The 20295-nt window shown below is 49.0% G+C and overlaps 1 protein-coding gene across 3 annotated transcripts; it reads left to right on the top strand.

The window, feature by feature from the left end:
- Positions 1 to 988: 988 nt before the first annotated feature.
- On the top strand, positions 989 to 20236 carry slc39a10 (solute carrier family 39 member 10). Of its 3 annotated transcripts, none has more exons than XM_037488027.2 (12): positions 989 to 1207; positions 7007 to 7119; positions 7489 to 7589; positions 9116 to 10294; positions 10503 to 10671; positions 15709 to 15884; positions 16002 to 16166; positions 16252 to 16360; positions 16432 to 16743; positions 16873 to 16953; positions 18147 to 18337; positions 18423 to 20236. In XM_037488027.2, the coding sequence occupies exons 4-12, from the start codon at positions 9137 to 9139 to the stop codon at positions 18573 to 18575; spliced, it is 2514 nt and encodes an 837-aa protein (XP_037343924.2). In that variant the 5' UTR covers positions 989 to 1207; positions 7007 to 7119; positions 7489 to 7589; positions 9116 to 9136; the 3' UTR covers positions 18576 to 20236. The 3 variants fall into 3 exon arrangements, with proteins under 3 accessions (XP_037343924.2, XP_037343922.2, XP_062420942.1); XM_037488025.2 differs by having other exon boundaries at positions 7479 to 7589; XM_062564958.1 differs by lacking the exon at positions 989 to 1207 and having other exon boundaries at positions 6209 to 7119.
- Positions 20237 to 20295: the final 59 nt, after the last annotated feature.

Here is a 20295-nt window from a genome sequence, read left to right as displayed (position 1 = left end):
TTAAAACACATATTTCAATGGTGAGAAACCAGTGTGCAAATGTCCTAGGGATGTCGTGTCTGAGTCAATGGGGGCCTTGGTTTACCTACTGAGGGGTGGCAGATGTTCTTGGTCCTGATGGGCCGCAGACTTCTGCCAGAGGGAAGAGGCTCAAAAAGTTTGGGTCCGCGGTGAAAGGGGTTGGCTACAAGTGTATTGTAAAATGTAGCATTTCATTTAATATAAAATAAATTCTATACTTTGAGATTCTATCATTTCATTGAATATATTATCGACTACAAATATTTTTGAAATATAACCCTTTTCTCTTTTAGCTCCACTATAGTTGTTTTACCTCCAACACAGTGAGAGTAAAACGTGCAACAAACTTTTAAAAAATGTTCAGGGTTAACACAAAGATCTTTCTGATTTTGACAACCCCGAAGAGTTTTGTGTAGTTCTTTGAGTAAACAAAACGGTTTTAAATTGCACGGTTCCGTCAGACTTTCTTGTCATTTTTAAGAAGATGGAGTTTGTGTTTCTAATCCAGTTGTCTCTTTCTGTAACGCGTTTCCTCACACATGTATAAACGGTTCATGGACTATAAATATGTCTTGACTCAAAACGTTGGTGAGCAAATGACGAAATAAGTCTGATTCAGCTGGTTACAAAGCATAGATCCTCTTTCCTTGCTGTCTGATGGATCCTTGTACGTATTGTCTTCTTTTTCCCTTGTGTCCTCATTATTATTATTACTCATTACACTTTTACTATTTTTGTGGTATTTTATCTCCTTCGAGTAGAAGATAGTGTATTTATAGTTTAGTCTACTGTTTACCACCCGAAAATATCAAATATGAAAATGGAAGAAAAAAAATCGGTTTTCAATCTAAATGAAATAGCTCAATTACATTAATAGTTTAAAATAGAGTGTCGTTGTGATAAGCTGTGACGCGTAGGGGGCATCTGCTGAGCCTCTGGACATCACTTCCTCAGGCGGTCATATGACCGAGCAAACACAGTCTGGCGGAAAAGAGCCGTCCCTGAGCGCTCAGTGCTGTGCGCAGATAGCGCAGACTGATGGTCCCTTCATCCGGGACACTACGGAAAGTCCGCTAGAAGCGTTGGTGAATCGCTGGCCTTTCGTGCGCCGACGTAAACCAGGCTGGAGGTTTTCCCTTTTTTTTGGTACCGAGCGAAGAGGAGATGCACACGGCACTCGAGTGAGGTAACTATATAAAACCCATTTGTTGTCATTCACTCCCACAACATGGACCCGGGCAGCCTTCCCCGCGACGTGTACATGTTACTGACCCCCCACTGTGAGCTCGTGTTACGGAACCTCAGCCGGCATTTAGCTAGCGTCGCTCTCTTTTAGGCTGTGAGCCGATTCTCCTGCGAGTGGTTTGCTAGCTAACGTTAGCCCGGGCGAACCGTGCCCGTCCTCGCCGGGCTAGTGTTAGCATTAGCATTAGCCTGTCTGAGGCTCTTTAACCGAACCCCACGGCTGTTGGCTCGAGCCTCTGGCTCGCGACGGACAATGGCGACCGGTTTGCGCGGCGCCGATGGACGCGTTTCGATGACTTTTTTTTTTTTTTTTAAACGACGCTGCGTTTCCAGGAGGAGAAAGCGAGGCTCGTTGTGCGCACCACGTGCGGCGGATCAGCCGCCTGCGGGGACCGGTGTGCGGCACCGCGTCCGCGCTCCTGCCTTAACGTGGCCGCTATATTTACATGGAGGCTAAACGCGGGTGACGGGGTTTCTTTTAATAACAGCATCGTTCCTCTCCAGTAAAGAGTGCTTTTCACGGCCCTCATTGGACGGACACACTGCGGTGACCGGTCTGTCAGTTTGTAATCGGGTCTGAATGAACCTGCTGCTTTAATATTCAGCGTGAACATGTGGACTATGAGCACATTTGGGCCCTTTTGCTCGGAAGTATCAGTATTGCTACATAGAACAGAACTGAGGCCCAAAACGTGCATTTATTTGATCACATACGGTAACTGTTTCCCATTAACCAGTCCAGTCAACCTTCAACTTAACTATTGGAGAATACAATCAGTGACACTACATTCTGTTGTTTTTAAAGTATCTTGAAAGACAGAATGAACATGCACCCTTTTCCATATAATGTCCTCGTATGATCCTTCCATTATTTTCTGAACCTTCAGAATTGGATAAATCATATGCAGATGTGCAACAAGTTGTATGTATTTCTGACCAAATGTCATTTTATGAGCTCCTGCTACTGAAATAAACCGCATTCAAGTCTTGCCCAAAATATTCAGCAAGTTGTGTAGCTTTTATTTTGTCCCTGCCTTGTTAAAGTAATGGATGGCTTCTAATATATAATGATTGTACGCGCACTTTAATATTATTTATGTAAGACATAATCAAAACACAACTAACAAGAATGCAAAATTATAAGTGCACTGGCAAAAAAACAAGTGAATCAAGTAGAACTTTTATCTGTTGTTGGAACCAGGTAAAATGTGTTATCTACGGTTCTTTCTCTTTGACCTCAGTCTAATACGTTTGACATTAGTGACACGTACAAGTTGTGTTGAGGTGTGCGTCATGTTGGTAATTTGGGCCCCCACATCTCCCAAGTGGATGAATTCTGGTTTCCCACTCTGCCGAGGAACCGCTCCGATATGTTTTCAGTCCTTTTTACTGTTCTTACTTGACTCACATGATGCAGGACCAGGGGCTCAGTTGGAGCTATTTTTCCAAACCGCGTCCACAGGCTGAGCAGCAGTCAAGCTGCGTCACGACTCACCAGTGAGGCGTTATGATTGCAGCAAACAGCTTGAAATCACAGCATCTTAACATTCTACACACTTAATTAAACAGCAAACAGCTATTAAGCTACGTGAAAATATATGGTGGAGTCCTGTGTACGTGACCAGAGAATGAAGTCACTCTGTCCCTCTTTGTCTCTGTTGACACATGGTCACGAGGGCTTTTAGTGCACGTCGGCGCGCTCTCAAACGGCAGTTACGACCCAGAACGTCGTCCCCAAACCACAGTGTGCTTGCGGAGCCCCCCTCAGCACGAGCCGTTAGAGGCATCTGTTGAGAGCAAAGATCAGTCAATCATAGTGTTCCCAAAACTTGAACCCTTTTGCCATTACGCTGTTTAAAACTCTCACAATTCTGCGCCTGTAGGGGGCGTTTTGCCTTGTAATCGAGTTAACAGCCCCGATATTCACCTGCTGTACGTTGAGTTCTATCAAAGGGTAATCGAGCGAACCCGTAAGGACGGGAACTCGTGTTATTTTTATCAGTGAATTACAATGCAACCAACTTTGTCTTTAATCTATAAACTATGCAGGTTTTGGTCTCTGTAGACTAAACGTAGGCCTTCAGTTTGCCGATAGAAAACCACCAGGGTTCTGATTCCAGATTGTTTGGTTACTCTTTTTTGTCGATGTAATCCTGAGTTCTGCTTTCTTTGTACATTGGTTATGTCTTGACATGGAAATTGTGTTTAGATTTTATTTATACTTGTCTAAACTGTTTCTTTGCGTACACGTTATTAGCTGGTTCCATGCCGCTGTACGCAGGAGCTTACAGCATGTTCAAAGTTCCTCCTAGATTGGGGACCCACCTTTTAAGTTACCTTTTTAAAAATTAAAAAATACTCCCACAATGACACCTTACAGTACAAACCCCTCAGTGAAAGTCCCTGTTTTTCTGCCACCTGCATGTTTCTTATGAAAACGGTGTCACCACGATTACAATCTGCTTCACACGCCTTTCCCACACTCCTGCTGTTTTTATAAACTGCACATGCAGAAAGGGTCATGAGTCGTGCAGGCTGACATATTTCTAATACATCTTTTAGCTCGAGCCCTCTCTGCATAGGGCATCGGTTCAGTTCACGAAGGCACATGGGCCCAGATGTTTCTGCAAACCGAGTAATAATCGTTTAATCGAGGACATTCCATTGTCTTAACAAACTTTCGGTATCTTCGACATGTATCAAGTTGCTGATTTCACATCTGGTTAAAAGCCGAAAGGGTTTGACACACACACTGTGAGCAGCTGGTCAGGTGCTCCCTGTCTGCTCACACATGCGGACACACACACACACACATTCCCAGCCTGCGCCTCCCCTCCCTTTCCAAATTAGTTAAGTCACTTGACTCAAAAGCCTGAAAAACATTCAACCTGTTACTTAAGTCTCGCTGGTGGTGCCGCGGCTCCTGTTTCCTTTGCTGGAGGCTCATTTGTGGCTGAAGGTAAGCATCGCTCTGTTTGGCCAAGGCGTCGCGTCTTTGCCTTCTGCGCCGTGTGCTCGTCAGCTGCTTGTTGTGTTGACTCTCTCACACTCTACAACCAGGAATGCACACTTCCAGGCCGTTACATAGGCAGCCTCCCACAGGAGACCAAGTTGCCTCGGAGCTACAAGAAGCCTGAGTTTCACGTGGCGCTCGCTGTTGTGCCAGCAAAGTGCCACGCGGGTCATCAATCTATCCTCCTAACAAGGGCTCCGAGGTCAGCTCCCACTTAATGGTGCGTCTTCACCTACCACTGGTGCGTAGTCGGCTGTGATGAGTGCCGCGGGAAAGGCCCTGCCACTTTGAGGCAGGGGACGCATTACCAGTTCCACACAACAGCTACTCTTGATCAGCGGATTGCTGGTTAGACGTGTTGAAATGACTACCTTCATCACCTTTAGTAAGGGGTGGTTGTCCACACGCAGCAGCACCAGCCCCATGTCTGTAAACATGTGTACTTGCTTGTTAAGCCAAGCCGTAGTGAGCTAACGTCCTGCCCTCCGGCCCCGCTTAGAAGACGTCTTCGACTTTACCCACGAGACGTGAGCGCCGAACCAAACCGAAGCCGACCGAACCACGAGCATCGGGTCAGGCTTTTAGGCGTGAAGCGGCCCCCGGGATTCACGCTCACCCACTTCGGGTGGGGTCAACATCGCAGGTCACAGCCGCCCTCTTTGTAAACCCTGCGCGCCGTCATGTTTGTTTTTGTTGTGCTCAACTCGCCCAGTTGGAGCAGCTTTTGGACGCGTAGTTCCCCGCGATGACGCCGCGCTGGTTTACAACACTTTGGGACGTAGAGTTCATCCATTTTAACGCAGGTCTCAGGCAATCAAGGGCAGCAAGAAACATGTATTTTTCTTTGACTTGTTTGGCCATTTAATGGCCTTTGTTAGAATAGCGGAGGGGATTTGTATCCTTCTGTCCTCTTTAATCTCTCCCGCCCCTGCAGACAGCAGCTTTATACGGATATGTGAGGTCGCGTGAGAATCATATGAAACAGCTTAGGGGCCAGAGCTGCTTTTGTGAAAGAAAGAAAAAGGCTTGTGTTGCCACTAAGAACCTGGGAAACTATGGAAGTAAATCTGTGCCATCAGGGGTTGAAATAAAAAGTTGATTGAATTTCTAGCACTGAATATTTATGCATTGAAATTATGTACCTGAATGTTTTTCAACATTAAAACACCGCAAAAAAATAATGTTGAAATATTCGAAATGGAGGCTACAATATTCAACCCCAAAAAATTCAACCTTGGCACACCAACATCCGGGACACTAAGGAAGAGCAATCGATTCTAGATTCAAGATCAGGAGCGTGCGTCAAGATAAAGGAGCGAGCACCCAAAACACCTTCGACTTCGGATTGTAAACATGTCCAATAATAACGGGGCTTTAACTCTTTCTTTACTCTCGCTCCTTTAGCTTGACGCACGCTCCTGATCTTGAATCTAGAATCGATTGCTCTTCCTTAGTGTCCCGGATGTTGATGTGCCAAGGTTGAATTTTTTGGGGTTGAATATTGTAGCCTCCATTTCGAATATTTCAACATTTTTTTTTTTAGGTTGAATTTTTTTGCGGTGTTTTAATGTTGAAAAACATTCAGGTACATCATTTCAATGCATAAATATTCAGTGCTAGAAATTCAATCAACTTTTTATTTCAACCCCCGATGACACAGATTTACTTCCATAGGAAACCCATCAGCGGGATGGAGAAATGATGTTGAAGAAGCTAAATTGAAAGGTTTCATGTAGGTGCATATTTATTCTTGCCTTGCATCAGGTTGAAGTGGAGAGATTCAGATCATCATGTAGTTGTGTTCAAGTACCCACTGCATTCTGTACCATCGTCACTTTAAATTAAAAAAATTAAAGTTTTTATGTTACCACTCTAAATACCATCTAATTATTTTTTTTAAAGGAACAGGGCTCTTGGCTGCGTTCGGTAGCTGATTTGGCTTTCATTCCATTTCCATTTAAAGAATCTGGTAGTCTGGTGGACTTTCTCCACTGTGTCGCCGTCAGGGGATGAAGTAATTTGCACTTTTACCTTAATTGGTTATTGAATGCACCTGTCGGCCCACACAGAAAAGTATTTTTACTCCTTTTATTTAGCGGCAGACATCTGGTCACAGTGGGAAAGGCGCAGGTGGGTCGGCTCTCAGGCTCTTTTTCTTCATGGACGTGTCAAATTGTGTCCGGGGAAAGATGTGTTCCTTTGCTGCCCCCCCCCCCTTAAGGGACTACTTTTGTAGGCGAGAAAAAATGTTTAAACTGAAGTGGACAATTTGGACACCATTTACTTAAATGAACATCATGCTGTATTGAAGAAACTAGTGATTAAGATCAGATCAGTTGACATTGTTTACAAATGTAACACTGGTCATCTCGTCGTGGCAGTGATCTTCATGCCGAGTCCTCTAATTCTCTCTTCTAATTGAATTAATTATATTTTTCAAAAGGAGTCCTTGAAGGCGCCTTCGGCCAAGTCACGCAGCAATGCTTACCGTTGTAAAGAGAAATGCAGGTATCAAGGGTAGACCGCACTATTGCGTGTGTTCCAGCTGCCGTGATTCCCCCCGTGTGGAGACAAATACACGCCGTAGGAAAGCGTTTGTCACATGACTCTCTCATGCATCCGATGACCTTTAGTCAAACTCAAAACAACGTCGTGGCCTGCAGCAACAACAGTTTTTCGGGTGGTTCCTGAATTCACCTGTCTGTTTGCGATTTTTATATTTTGCAGAGTGCACGTTTCAGAAGAGTTGGAACCCCCTCCCCCCCCTTCCCCTCCCGCCCCCCGACCCCTCACACAGTAGCATCTGGACTGGGGGGCCAAGGAGGCGGAGACGTCTTACGGTGAGTTTCCGTGTGACTGCGGCACATTGACGGCATTATTTACTTGTATTTTATTTGTCTAAAAGGTGATGTTCATCTTGGGGGGAGGGGGGGGGGTACACTTTCACTGCAGGAGGAAAGTCGTAATGGTTACGGAGTAGTTTGAGGCCTGTGATTGAACTCTCCCACTAAATAGACATGATCTTGTTTCCTCCAAACAAGAAGCACAACAAAAGATTCCAATCAGGGACACACAGCAGCTCTGTTGCTGCCCAGGGGGTGTGCTCTTAGAAATGAGTCTTGTTCCCCCCCCCCCCCCCCCCCCCTCCTCCTCCTGCAGTAAGGTTCATAGGTCACTGCAGCCTCATGTTTATATACAGTGTCTTGCAGACAGCCGTGCAGTCAGCTTGTAGCCACTCTGAACTGTCTGCAGCCTTGAGTCAGTCCTTCACTCCAGACGCCACACAGCAGCCGCTGAAGGCGCACAGTCGGTGAGTAGCCTCCAGCTCCTGAACGGGAAGGGAGCTTTTATACCTCGCGCTTTCATTCTTTTTTTTTTCTATTCATGTATTCGATTTGTTCACGGGCCTCTTTGAAGTTTTTATCATGTGGTTTGTGAGGAAGGATCAGTGGGAGCTACACGCCTTTAGAAGCATTATATTCAATATGACTTTACATCAAGCACCCAAAATACTGCTAACAAAGAGCACTTTTACACATTGTCTTGATGTTGTTATGTGGGGAGAAGGAAGTGGTCATTAGCTGATAAGTAGTTGAAGTCGTCTACACCTTGATCAAGGCTTGAGAGAATTAACATGGGGGCTTTTTGAATGGTATTCTTTGTGAATGAGTTGAGTGGAAGCCACACAAACCCTACGCTGTGAGAGATTAAAAGACTTCTGTCGGGTTGATCCTTTTTAATCAGCGGATTGTGGCTTTCTTTTCCCACTTTACCAAAAAAAAGGAACAGCCGATTGAAATGTCGTTGTTTTTTTGAAGTGATCCACAACTCATTATTCGTATAAAAATAAAACCAACATAGATCTGCTGGGGCACATCATCACTGACAAAGAGCATCTATGATTTGTTTCTAACATTTCCCCCCGAGACGTGCCGCTGTACTTTCAGCGTTCTCTTGGCTAACAAGCCGCCTGCCAAAGGTCTCTGCGCCATTTTGCCCATTATCCACCAGTATTGCTCCTCCTGACCCCTCCGTGCTCCTCCTCCACAATCACCCCCCCAACGCATCAACCATCCCCGGAGCCTCGCAGGAGAACTTATGAGGATCATTTGACTCGGTGATATTGCTGCTTCAGGCTTTTTCCGAGTCGTGGTGGGGGAGAACCAGCTATTTGTTACACAATTCACCGCAGAGAGTCGTCTCCGGGAGGCTCCTGATTGGGTTACGAGTCGTGTTATGCTAAGCTAAAGCGAGCAGCTTAAGGGCTTCCTCTGCAGTATTTGTGTGGTGTGCAGGCTTATCGTCTTGGATCATTTTGTGTGTGACATGTATGATTCCATGGCACCTCTAGACTTGTTTTTATTGATGAGATATACTGACGTAATGATTAATCCAAACAATAAAAAAACGTGCTTACAATCTTTTACCCATGATCATTTTAGTTGACTTTAACTAAAGTCTAAATTAAACGCGTCAGAATATACTGTTACATTGCTGACTTTGCTTTTATTTTTGATCTTTGCAGTTCTTTTTATTTATCAGTATGTACGGATACTTCAGGCAGCAGAGCATTTTGAGCTGTCAGATTATAGGACTGACATTTGAACTGTCCCACTCAGCTGATAAACACAACAAACAGGAGTTAAAGTTGTGTTTGTCATTAAACTAACTAAACAAAGCGAGGACCGACACGATGCAGCTGCTCCCACTGTGAATCTAAATCGATATGCTCCTCTAGAAGAGCGCTGGGTAAAGACTGAATGATGTTAACATAGTTCCTTAAGCTTTCGTAATTCTAAATATGACACCACTTCCTTTACTCTCTTGTCTTTGCAGGGGACCAGACGCAAGGGGACCATGCGAGTCCACGTGCACACCAAGTTTTGTTTCCTGTGCGTGCTCACCTTCCTCTTCCATCAGTGCCACCGCAGCCATGGAGACGGGCACAACCACCTGCATGGCGGACACCCCCATGCCGACAACACCCACAGCGACCTGCAGATCTCCGAGGCCCCGTACGTTAGGGCAGCCCCTCTGTCCCCAGGCTCCAAAAGGCCCCACGGGGAGTCTCTGGAGGAGGAGCAGCGCTTCTACATCCAGGAACTGTTCAGCCGCTACGGCCAGAAGGACCGGCTGGATTTCCAGGGCTTCCAGAGCTTGCTGTTGAGTCTGGGTCTGGGTGAGGTCAAGGTGGTCGACGTGGACCACGAGGAGCTGGGCCACGACCACGTGGCTCACCTCGACCTGGTGGACGTGCAGGAGGGGCTTCACTCGCACTCGTCCGCCAACGAGGGGCACGGCCATCCGCACCACAAGGCCGGCGCCCACCAGCCGCACGCCACCAGCAAGTCCCAGCACACCGCCGCCGAGCCCGGCGCCAGAGTGCAGACAGGGCGCGATCACGGCCACGGCCATCATGATCACGCCCACGATGACCATGGCCACGGCGATCACGGCCACGATGACCATGGCCACGGCGATCACGGCCACGATGATCACGCCGATCACGGCCACGATGATCACGCCGATCACGCCCACGATGACCATGGCCACGATGATCACGCCGATCACGCCCACGATGACCATGGCCACGGCGATCACGCCCACGATGATCATGGCCACGGCGATCACGCCCACGCCCACGGCGATCACACCCACGATGACCACGCCCACGGCAACCATGAACATGCCCCCATGGTGCAACTGGTCACAGAAGCTCCTCCCTCTCCCCAGTTGGAGCCGTCCCGACTGCCCCCGGCGCCGCGGTCCTCCCCCGCCACCACAGAAAGTCGGCCCAAGAAGACGAGAAAGCCGACCCGGGTCAGAGGACAGCGAGGGCAAAACGGAACGCCGTCTGTTCCGCTGCCACAGTCCAAGGATCAGGACCAGCAACCCGATCACAGTCGCTCTCACAAGGAGAAGAGAGAAGCCCCCGGGGGGCGCGCCACCCCCCCAACTTTGCCAGTGCCCGTCTGGTCGGGCCACCTGGAAGGATTGTCCCACCAGCACGAGGAGGTAGGACTAAACCCACTAAGCCCGTCTTTCCTCCTACCACGCGTCCTTTTAAATGTGTTCAGTTCATTAGTTTTCAGGGGTGATCATGTGACCTGCAAGAGATGGATGTTGCGTGGAGGTTGTTACGTTTGCGTCTCATCCGTTTTGCGGCTGCTGGTTCCTCTCGTTTTCTCTCGCCTCATTCTGTGGCGTCTCCTCCTCCCTGCAGTGTTTGAACCTGACTCAGCTCCTCACCTACTACGGCCTGAACCCCGACTCGGTCATCTCGCCCAGCCAGTTCACCTACCTGTGCCCCGCTCTGCTCTACCAGATCGACAGCCGCGTCTGCATCCGCCATTACCACCAGATGGACGTGCAGCAGAAAGTCTTGGCGCCCGGTAAGAGCCTAGTTTCGCATCAATCTGGTCCGCTTTGACCGCAAAGGCTTCCAGGAGCTCTGTGTCTAAAGCACTGGAGACCTCATTCAGGGTTCTACTGCCACCCAAAAAAAGGCCTCTGGCTCTGAGGTTGTTGTGGATATCGTAGTTGCTCCGTGTCACAGTGAGAATGTGAAGCAACATTTGAAAGGTTTGGGCTCATTGTTCCTGTTTGGACCTTACAGCAGCAGTCCTTCAGCACTGCTCTGCATTCCAGCATCGGCCCACTTTTCTTCAGATGTGTTTCTGTCGTAAAGGAACCTGAGGCTTCACGTGGCTACTAAAGATCAGTAGATGTCCACACAGCAAAGAAACACAAAGGATAAGATATTGCCAGTGTTCAGTCTTGGAAAAATGTTGTCACTGATGTGACCAAACTTTGTTTGCACAATGGATAGAGTAACAGTTCCTTTTAAACGTATCAGTATGTAATCACATTTGGAAAACAATCCACCCAGAATGCTTGTTAACTGTAGGTCATTGTTTCCTCATCAGGACCCAATGAGGGATCAGTGATTTCATCACTGCAAGAGTAGCGCGAAACAGTGTTTTTTAACCCATGTTTGTATCAAGATGCAGAATACCAACATATGAAGGCTACGATATATTATTGAAGATAAAGTGCAGACTCAAGTACCTTGTGGCTTTTATAACACGGTTACCAGCGACATAACTAATAAGTAAATATCTGCCTTTCAGCACAATAGTTGTAGCCACCAAACGTTGTGTATCTCATTTCAGCAGTAGACAAATAGTCCCTGTGCGTGCATGTGAGCAGCGTTGGGTCTTTCATTCACATCGCTCATCACCTTCATTTTCTGATCATTTGCAGCGTTTCTGGTGTTTTTATGGCAATCGTGTTACTTTGAGTGCGCAGTGATCAATGTGAACAGCAACTGTACATTATCACTGAATCATGCCCCCCCCGTGACTCACTCTCACCCAATCAGAACGCTGGATTTCATCCACCTGTATTATAAATATATATATAACAAGAATCCCTGCTATATTTTTTCAGTAGTTTTTTGCCAACGAGAGTGTAACGTGCACACTGTATTTTAAACCAATGTCAAACTGTACATTGAGTACATTGTATTTGAGACTCGGTTACATCTGAATCTTGTTGCATTTCTACCAAACCAAGGCGTCGTTGACTTTGGGACGTGAGGCCGTCTGATTCGCTCTGGAGCTGCACCTCCACCATGTCTCATGGTGAAAGAGATGTTTCCTCCAGCTAGCTGTTACCCATCAGTATCACACTATTCCTGGAGAGGTCTCACGTGACCAACTGTCCTGGTTCTGAGAGCCGGGACCACGTAGGACCTTCTGTGACCTTTGGATTGCAGGCGTGGCGATTGCTACTCTGTCAGAAACGTAATGAAGGGGAGAAAAGACTTGGCCATATTTAACGTTACGTGTGATTGCGGGTGCACGAGGTGTTTAGTCTAATTAGGAATTGATTGGTTCCCAGTGAGCACCACGCGGAACAGTTTCTGAGCTATTCCACCTCGTGTAATGGGCAATATTCACTGGGAGAACGTTCAAATGAACAGGTGGCCAGTTTGTCATTGACTCTAAATTAGGACCCTTTACTGCAGCACTGTACGAACTTATGTCCGTTTATTAGATAATTGCAGCAAACAAGCAACCTTGTTGTGTGCATGAAACCACGACTTTTCTTTTTCTCTCTTTCTTTCAGTTTTCAGAATTAATGATGTTTAAAAAGAAAACGCACCAGCTGTAAAGAGCGAAAGGTCAGCGTAGAAACCTGCTCCGTGACCTCGCCGTTTATGGGAATGTAAAAGAGAATTTGAATTAATGAGCTACAGGTTTGGGAAATAAAGATTGTAGATCCATAAAATCCGGCTGTAAATCAAACCAGGGGCAGAGATCTTGGGCTCTGAACACAAAGGATAGAAATAGCGTGACTGTAAATCTGTGTATTGAGACAATGGAAACGTGCTGCCTTCACACCCGGTTTGTCCTCTGTGCTGTCATTCCACTTCATTTAGCAGTGTAGGAGGGAAGGGCCCATCACATGACCAGCACAAGCGGATTTATTTGCAATTAAAGTTGGAAGCGACATTTCTATGACCTTATACAGATATATATATATATATAGCTGCATGTAATTGTGTGTACACTTAAGGAAGGACTGAATTAAACTTAATTAAGTTTAACAGAGATTGTAGGATCTGATAATCTTTGATAATTATTCAACACACACTCCCCTCCGGAGACACCGGTGTGTCACACGCGCCTCCGGCAGCCGCCACCGAAAATGGTAATGACCACGAGCGAGTCCAAAGGGCAGCGGCGGCGGCTCCTCATTAGCGGCCAACTACAGCCGCTGGATCGTCACGAGTCGACCACGGGCCCAACGGCGCAGCGTGAAGCTACCTCTCGTTTGCCTCCACGGGGGAGTTTTCTCTCCCCGGTCCCCACTCCCCCGTTTCATATATTTTGTTTTTTGCACCGTGCCAATTAGGAGAGCCTTAGCAACACCGGGGGCCATTTCTTTTCCCAAGCTGCGGCCCAGAGGAGATGCTTAATTGGACACGGACCGGTGGCTCCTCCTCTTCTTCTCTTCTACCTCCACGTCTGCACACAGAGCCGGGCCGGCCTCAGGGTAATGACACCGAGAGCTAGATGAGCTGTGTGAGCGGCTTCTGGTTGATGTTCCTCGCGGGGTCCGACAAAGTAGACAGCGGCCAGCTGTGGCGCCTTCTTACTTCTGTCCGGCGCGTTGGAAACCGTGGCGACGGTGGAAGGAGAGCGAGGCGTCGCTGGTGTCCTGCAATGAGGAAATGGACCCATCGTGTCCAGGTTGTGCCTCGTAGCGATAAACCGGTGCTTCACGCTGCTGTCATCAATACGTCATCAATACGTGGAATGAGGAAACAGTTATTTTCTCATGCTGAAACGTAGCAGGCACAAAGATTCTGGTTGTCTTCTTCTCCGCCTCATTGGCCTGTGGGCAAAACAGGATGATATCAATAATGCACACAGTAAATGCCCAAAACATGATATCCAAGGAAGAAATAAAGACCACAAATGCTTTGCTTTGAAAATACACAGAACGTTTCCCAACCTTGACAAATGTCTGACGATCCTGCAAATGTAATCTAAACCCTGCATTTATTGACTGCAGGTTGTCGACCCACCACGTGCTGCACACAATGTTCCTTACTTCATAAACCGGCATTCTCCGTAATGACAAGCAGAGGGCGACTCCATACTGCCTTAATGTCTAGTTTATTGTCTGGTTCAATATAGCACGATGCTTATTTAGCTACTTCTGGTCCCAGATAGAGTAAAATAGACCAAAAAGCCCATTATGATTTAGGGCGGGGCTTCCTTGTGAGTGATAGGTCCTCAACTCGGTTTCCACAGGGTGCTTCAGTTCATAAAAGCTACTGTTATTGAATCATTTTGTGTAATGTCAGCGTTCAGTTGTACTTTATCGTCTGTTGTCACCACCTGGTTGCAAAAAAACAAAAACAAGATGGCCAAATTGTTAGTGCGCAAACCTATGGATGATGTCACATGACCTACGGTCAGTTCCGGCAGCGGCAAGAATCGGATGATCTCATATAATGAGAAAATCCACCTGACTTCAAAGAATATTTTATTCTTTACATTGGTGCTATTTATCCATCCAGATTGGTTTTGTTGGTGCGCCCCAAAAAATACTCGTCAGTCAAAAAAGGCCACAGGGTTCTGTGGCGGCTTCAGAGGACGCGTGTGGACCTGATGATGGTTCTGAGGAAGTGGCTGTAATCGGCACACAAGCATCGGGTCCGTCCTCTTGAGTTAAATCCCCCCCCCTGGAGGGAACTCCAGCCTCCTGTTTGGAGTGAGGATGTTTTTTAATCCTACAGCTGGGTAATGGGACAGTAACGGCTTGATCCAGCCCCTCTAAAGACCACTCATTCAGCCATAAGACATTTTTCAGATCATCTCTTCACAAGCAACACCACCTGGGGCCGATTAGATGAGGAGGAGTGTGTCTGCCACTGGGATTCTAATGTTATGAGTCATTTCCACCCTCTGGCTAGATGGCAGCTTTGGTTCTTTTGTTCAGATGAATTACGCTATATCAGGCGCAGTAGTTTAAGGGGGGGGGGGGGGGGCCCTTGATAGTCAACAATTCCATCCAAAGGGACCTGATTCGCCTGCGAAACTACAGCAAAATGTGGATCATTCGTTGCATACAGATGACAGATGGAGGCTGTTTAAGGATGGAAGAACGCTCGTTATTTTATGTCATGAACGAGCGGGGGGGGGAGTCCCTTCACTTCCCAGGCAGAGGTGGACCCAAAAGTTCTACCAATTTCAATGTGACCATGTGACCCAGGCGGGCCGCTCTGTATCAGTAGGCACCACAAACAGGCTGTTCATTGGTCTAAAACAAGGAGGAGTGTGCATGATTAAAACAATTTATAAGATTGACCATAACCCTCGACCAATCGGATTCAAGTATGATGTAATTCTATCAACTGAGGGCCGTATTCTGTTGTCTTCTCTGAATGCACCGTCTGAATCGTCCCACAGAAGTCAGCAGTCTGTAAGAAGCTGCTCCTACAAACCGGCGCCGCCTGGGACCCGGCGCCGCTCCAGCGAGCACGCCGCCGGCTTCCATGTGACATTGGATTTCATAGGACATTAAACATTTCGTCCTGCCTCACTCCGTCTCGCACCCCTCTGATGCGTCCTCGGCTGACACTTTAAATGATCGTGTACCTTTCTGACTTCACGTCCGCGGCCCTCAATGAAAAATGAGGCGAGCCCAAGTGTCGCTTCGCATTTCGTGCTCTAGGTATCATGTGTCACTGCAAGGACACGCCGGTGTCCCCTCCCCCCTCCTCCCCTCTGAAGGATCGTCTCCTTCACGTGCCAAGTGGACGGGAACCACCGGCGTCCTTTCTGTGGACGGACGATTAGCCAAAAAGCGTCTGGGTGCAGGGGAGCCGCAGAGTGACGGGTCTTTGTCTCCAGGGTGGGTGTGGCTGTGGGGCTTCGTGTCCATCACCATCATCAGCCTGCTGTCTCTGCTGGGCGTGGTGCTCGTCCCCATCCTCAAGCAGTCCTGCTTCAAGTTCCTGCTCACCTTCCTGGTGGCGCTGGCCGTGGGGACGCTCAGCGGCGACGCCCTGCTGCACCTGCTGCCCCACGTGAGTACCACGCAAATCTACTACTCAGATCTGTGGATGTATAAAGTGACACAAGCGAAACCTGAAATGAACTGAACCACATCTTTTATTCCCCCCCCCCCCCCCCTCGGGTCACAGTCTCAAGGGCCGCACAAGCACGGCGAGCGCGGGACGGGGAAGGAGGTCGACATGGTGGAGGACTTTGACGGCGTGTGGAAGGGCCTGACGGCGCTCGCCGGCATCTACCTCCTCTTCATCATCGAGCACTGCATCGGCATGTTCAAGCACTACAAGGACCACAAGGTGAGCGGGGACGCCGCACGGCCCCCACCCGCCCGCCCGCCATGCTGAGGGCGCAGCGCGTTGAACTTGTGCTGCTGCTCCACAGGGCCTGAAGAAGGCCAACGAGGGGGGGAAGATCGGCAGGAAGCTGTCCGACCACAAGCTGAACCGCCGCTCGGATGCGGAGTGGCTGCACCTGAAGCCCCTCGGGGGAGGTAAGCAGCGCGCCGTCAGGCCCCTCTTAGCGCCACTCCGTCGAGCAATAACCCCCCCCCCCCCCCCCCAGATCCTGACAGCAGTGCCGTCTCCTGCGACAACGGTCACAACGACACGCAGCTCTCGGAGCTTCGGGCGCCCGACTCTCCGACCCACAAGACGCCGCTGGCGCCGGCGAACGTCCACCAGGAGCACCAGACCCCCGGCAAGGAGAACGGGGGCAAGGCCAAGCACCGGGGGGGCCACTCCCACGGCCACGGCCACTCCCACGGAGGGAACTGCCACTCGGACCAGGAGATGAAGGACGCCGGGATAGCCAGCATCGCCTGGATGGTCATCATGGGCGACGGGATGCACAACTTCAGCGACGGCCTGGCCATCGGTACGAGGTTCTTCCTAAACCCCCCCCCCCCCCCCCCCCCCTGCTCCCCTTCACAATACCTTGAATGCTATGCCAAGCTAGGGCGCTAGCTTCCCCCCCCCTCCGTTCCTGACCGTGTTGTCTCTACAGGCGCGGCGTTCAGTGCGAACCTGACGGGGGGCATCAGTACGTCTGTGGCTGTTTTCTGCCACGAATTACCTCACGAACTCGGTAAGTGTTCTCTGCTTCCACGCCGGATTCATTCAACCGTCGTGGCGCCGTTGTCTCATGATGACGACGATGATGACGACGATGAGTCTAAATCTCACTTCCACTGAAACTAATCGTACGTTTTTGAGGGACCAGACGCTCCTTTTCCTTTATTTGTTTTCTTTCCTACTGCACGGTGCGCTCTTCCACCTGTTGGTTCTGACTCCTCCCCCCCCCCCCCCCCCCTCGTAGCGTCCTCGCTGCCAGCATCGTGTTCAGGGGGCCTCTCTTAAAAGCATCTACGTGAGGAAAGGGGGGGGGCTCTTTTTGCTTCGACTCCGTCGCACAGTTTCCAGATGGTCGACTCAAGTGATGCGTGAAGATTTGAGAGATCAATCTCGCCTCTTCCCCCCCCCTCCCCCTCACATTAAATGTTGGCTCCGCGCCCGCTCTTCAGCAGCACTTCACCCCCGTAGGGCCAGTCAGACGAAGGCAGCAGTTTGACAAGTGCAGTTCGTTGCCGCCCCCCCCCCCCCGCCCCCCCGCCAGGCAGCTGGATGGCAAAGATGATGATTATGAGGCTTCTTTAACCACCCGCAGTGAAGCTAATTGGCAGTGATGGGTTTGTTAATTGCGGCAGATGAGGTGACGACGTGTGTGTCTGACTGTTGGACGGATTGAAACCATGAGGGGGGGGGAGAAGAAAGAACTCCATTTAACTTTGGTGTGTGTGGGACGGCCTCTTTCACTTCCCCCCCTCCCTCCAGTTTTTCTTCTTTTTTTTTTTCCTGCGGGTTTGATTGACGGATGAGAGCCGAGTGGTAATATATTCATTGAGGTAATTAGGAAGGAAAATAGGCCGCTTGTTACATGATGTGAATGTGGGCCACCGCCTCCGTGTTCAGCTCCAGATCCAGGGCGTCTCCATTGGGACACCCCCCCCCCCCCATTGGGCCCCCCGGCAATGATGGAGAGGCTGCGGCGTGCGCGGGTAACCATCAGAAGGGAGTCAGACACCCGTCCTGAAGACAGCGGCCCCCCGGTCTGTTGCTCCACCTGCTGCAGGACAGACAGAGGCTGTGTGTGGGGGGGGGGGTGCTGACTTTTAAAAAGATCGCGGCACAGGAATCCGACACGTGGCTGCTCTGAACATTACGTGAACCCGAGTGTCAGAAGAAGAGGGCGGAGCTTTACTGTGTGTGTGTGTGTGACAGGTGACTTTGCGGTGCTGCTGAAAGCCGGCATGTCGGTGAAGCAGGCCATCTTCTACAATCTGCTGTCGGCCCTCATGGCCTACGTCGGCATGGTGATCGGCACCGCCGTGGGCCAGTACACGCACAACGTCACCAACTGGATCTTCGCCATCACGGCCGGCATGTTCCTCTACGTGGCGCTGGTGGATATGGTGAGTCGGCCCGCTGACTCCTCCCCATCTGCATTGGTAATTCCAGGAGGTCAGCCTCTGATTGGTCACTTTGTGTCTTTCACAGCTGCCAGAAATGCTCCACGGGGACAGTGAGGACCACAAGCGCTGCCAGCTGGGACACTTTGTCCTGCAGAACCTGGGCATGCTGACCGGGTTCGGCATCATGCTGCTCATCGCCATCTTCGAGGACCGCATTGTTTTCAATTTTAACTTTTAGTCGAGGAGGGTCTTGGGTGGGGGGGTGGGTGTATTGGATTGTTCCTCCGAGGCCTTAGCGAGCTTTGATGGGAACACAGTGGCCCGGTCTTATGCATATCTCATGACTCTGCCCCCCCCCCCCCCACCCCTTGCATGTCCAACGGCGGCTCCGACCCGGAGAAGGAGAGCAAGGCGGATGCAGAGGACGCCGCCTCTGTTTGTTTTTTCCTTAGATGGAGCAAACAAGGAAGGTGGCGTTCCTGTCACAAGCCGCCGGCTCGCATCAGCATCGCCGCCTGTTGTTAGCTGTGTTGTCGCCCCCCCCCCCCTCATGTCGTATCATCCTGTGTGCCGCCATCCACGCCTCGTACGTCTGTGGCCACCGGCGCTGCGTCCCGGTTCAACCGCGGCCTCACATTCAAAATGTAGTGACCGTGTTCCCCTGACCTTTCATTGTAGAACATTTAAAAGGCAGTGATTCTTCTTTTGCGTTTTATAGTCTGATTGGAAGCTGCTCCTTGTGATCCATCACAGCTGCCAAAGCCGTTGTAAATTAGCATTTCAACACTTTCCATGTTTCCTGTCTCTAGACGTTAGAAGTGTCCGACCAATTTGAGTTTTTCAGGGTTTGACAATCTGTTGCGGTTACATTGTTTCTTTATAAGAATCAGCAGCTTCAAAATGTGAATTGAGACAAACTGTTGTAGTTCACTAGATTTATTTAGAGTGTCTCTGAGATAAAAGGTGCGTATTCCAATCAGAGCGCCGTGCAGTGGACATTTCCTCCCAGAAGGCGGGCCAGTTGTCACACTAATGCAGACTCCTTTATTTAGGTTTTTTTAAGACAAACTGTACTCGAGGTCATTATAGCTTCAGTATTCAAGCAGCAAAGATCTATGTTTTGCCGCTGCTTAAAATTAGATTTGAAAGTACTTCTTTCAATAAATGAACTTCCTGACAATCGTGAGGAGCAGGAGTCATTAAGCCGGGGGGGGGCGTGGACCGTTATTTGGAACATCGACGTTCTGCTCACTGCCGGAGTGCAGATTTTCAGTGGCTGGCGCTTGACACGCATCCCCCCCCCCCCCCCCCTCCCTTACATTCCATTGGCTGTCCTTAAGCTGCTAGAGCACAACATAAATGTGGCTTCATTTATCCTGTCACTGTGTGACATCCATCATCTTAAGTCTCAACTGGCTGTAGATCATCGCGGGTCACATGGGAGTCCTGCATGAAGCATGAAGCGCTGCAGACGTGTTGATTTGGTTCTTTGAACCCGTCGGAAGTCTTTGTTACTTTTTAAATGAGTGAAGACGCCCGAGGAGTGTTTTTGGGGCGTAGTGTGACCGGAGCCTTTTTTTAAAGTTCATCTGAATGTACTTTCATCCCAAGCAAAGTTCATAATTTGAAACGTGACTATTTGATATAGATATATTTTTTAAGAGATATTCCTTTTTCTGATTTTCTTGTGACTCTAACATCCAGCTGGAGACACTACGCCCCCAAAGCGTGTTTATTGGGTCAAACAATGCCTGTAAAATGAAGGTTAATGATTGTTTATTTTTGCTTTCTTGTATGTATGTTTATTTAGTATTCTGGATATAAAATGCAAAGTATGACATTGTCGCTGTTGGCCTGCATTCTCCGCATCACGGGAGGAAATAAACTGATGAATCCATATCTGATGTTTCTGGCGTGATGTTAGATCAGCAGGTTTAGCTCAAATAAACACAACGTAC

The sequence above is a fragment of the Pungitius pungitius genome, chromosome 10 (assembly GCF_949316345.1).
Source record: "Pungitius pungitius chromosome 10, fPunPun2.1, whole genome shotgun sequence".
NCBI lineage: Eukaryota > Metazoa > Chordata > Actinopteri > Perciformes > Gasterosteidae > Pungitius > Pungitius pungitius.
Note: the sequence above shows the minus strand (reverse complement) of the source record. Positions and strands in the feature narration are given on the sequence as shown.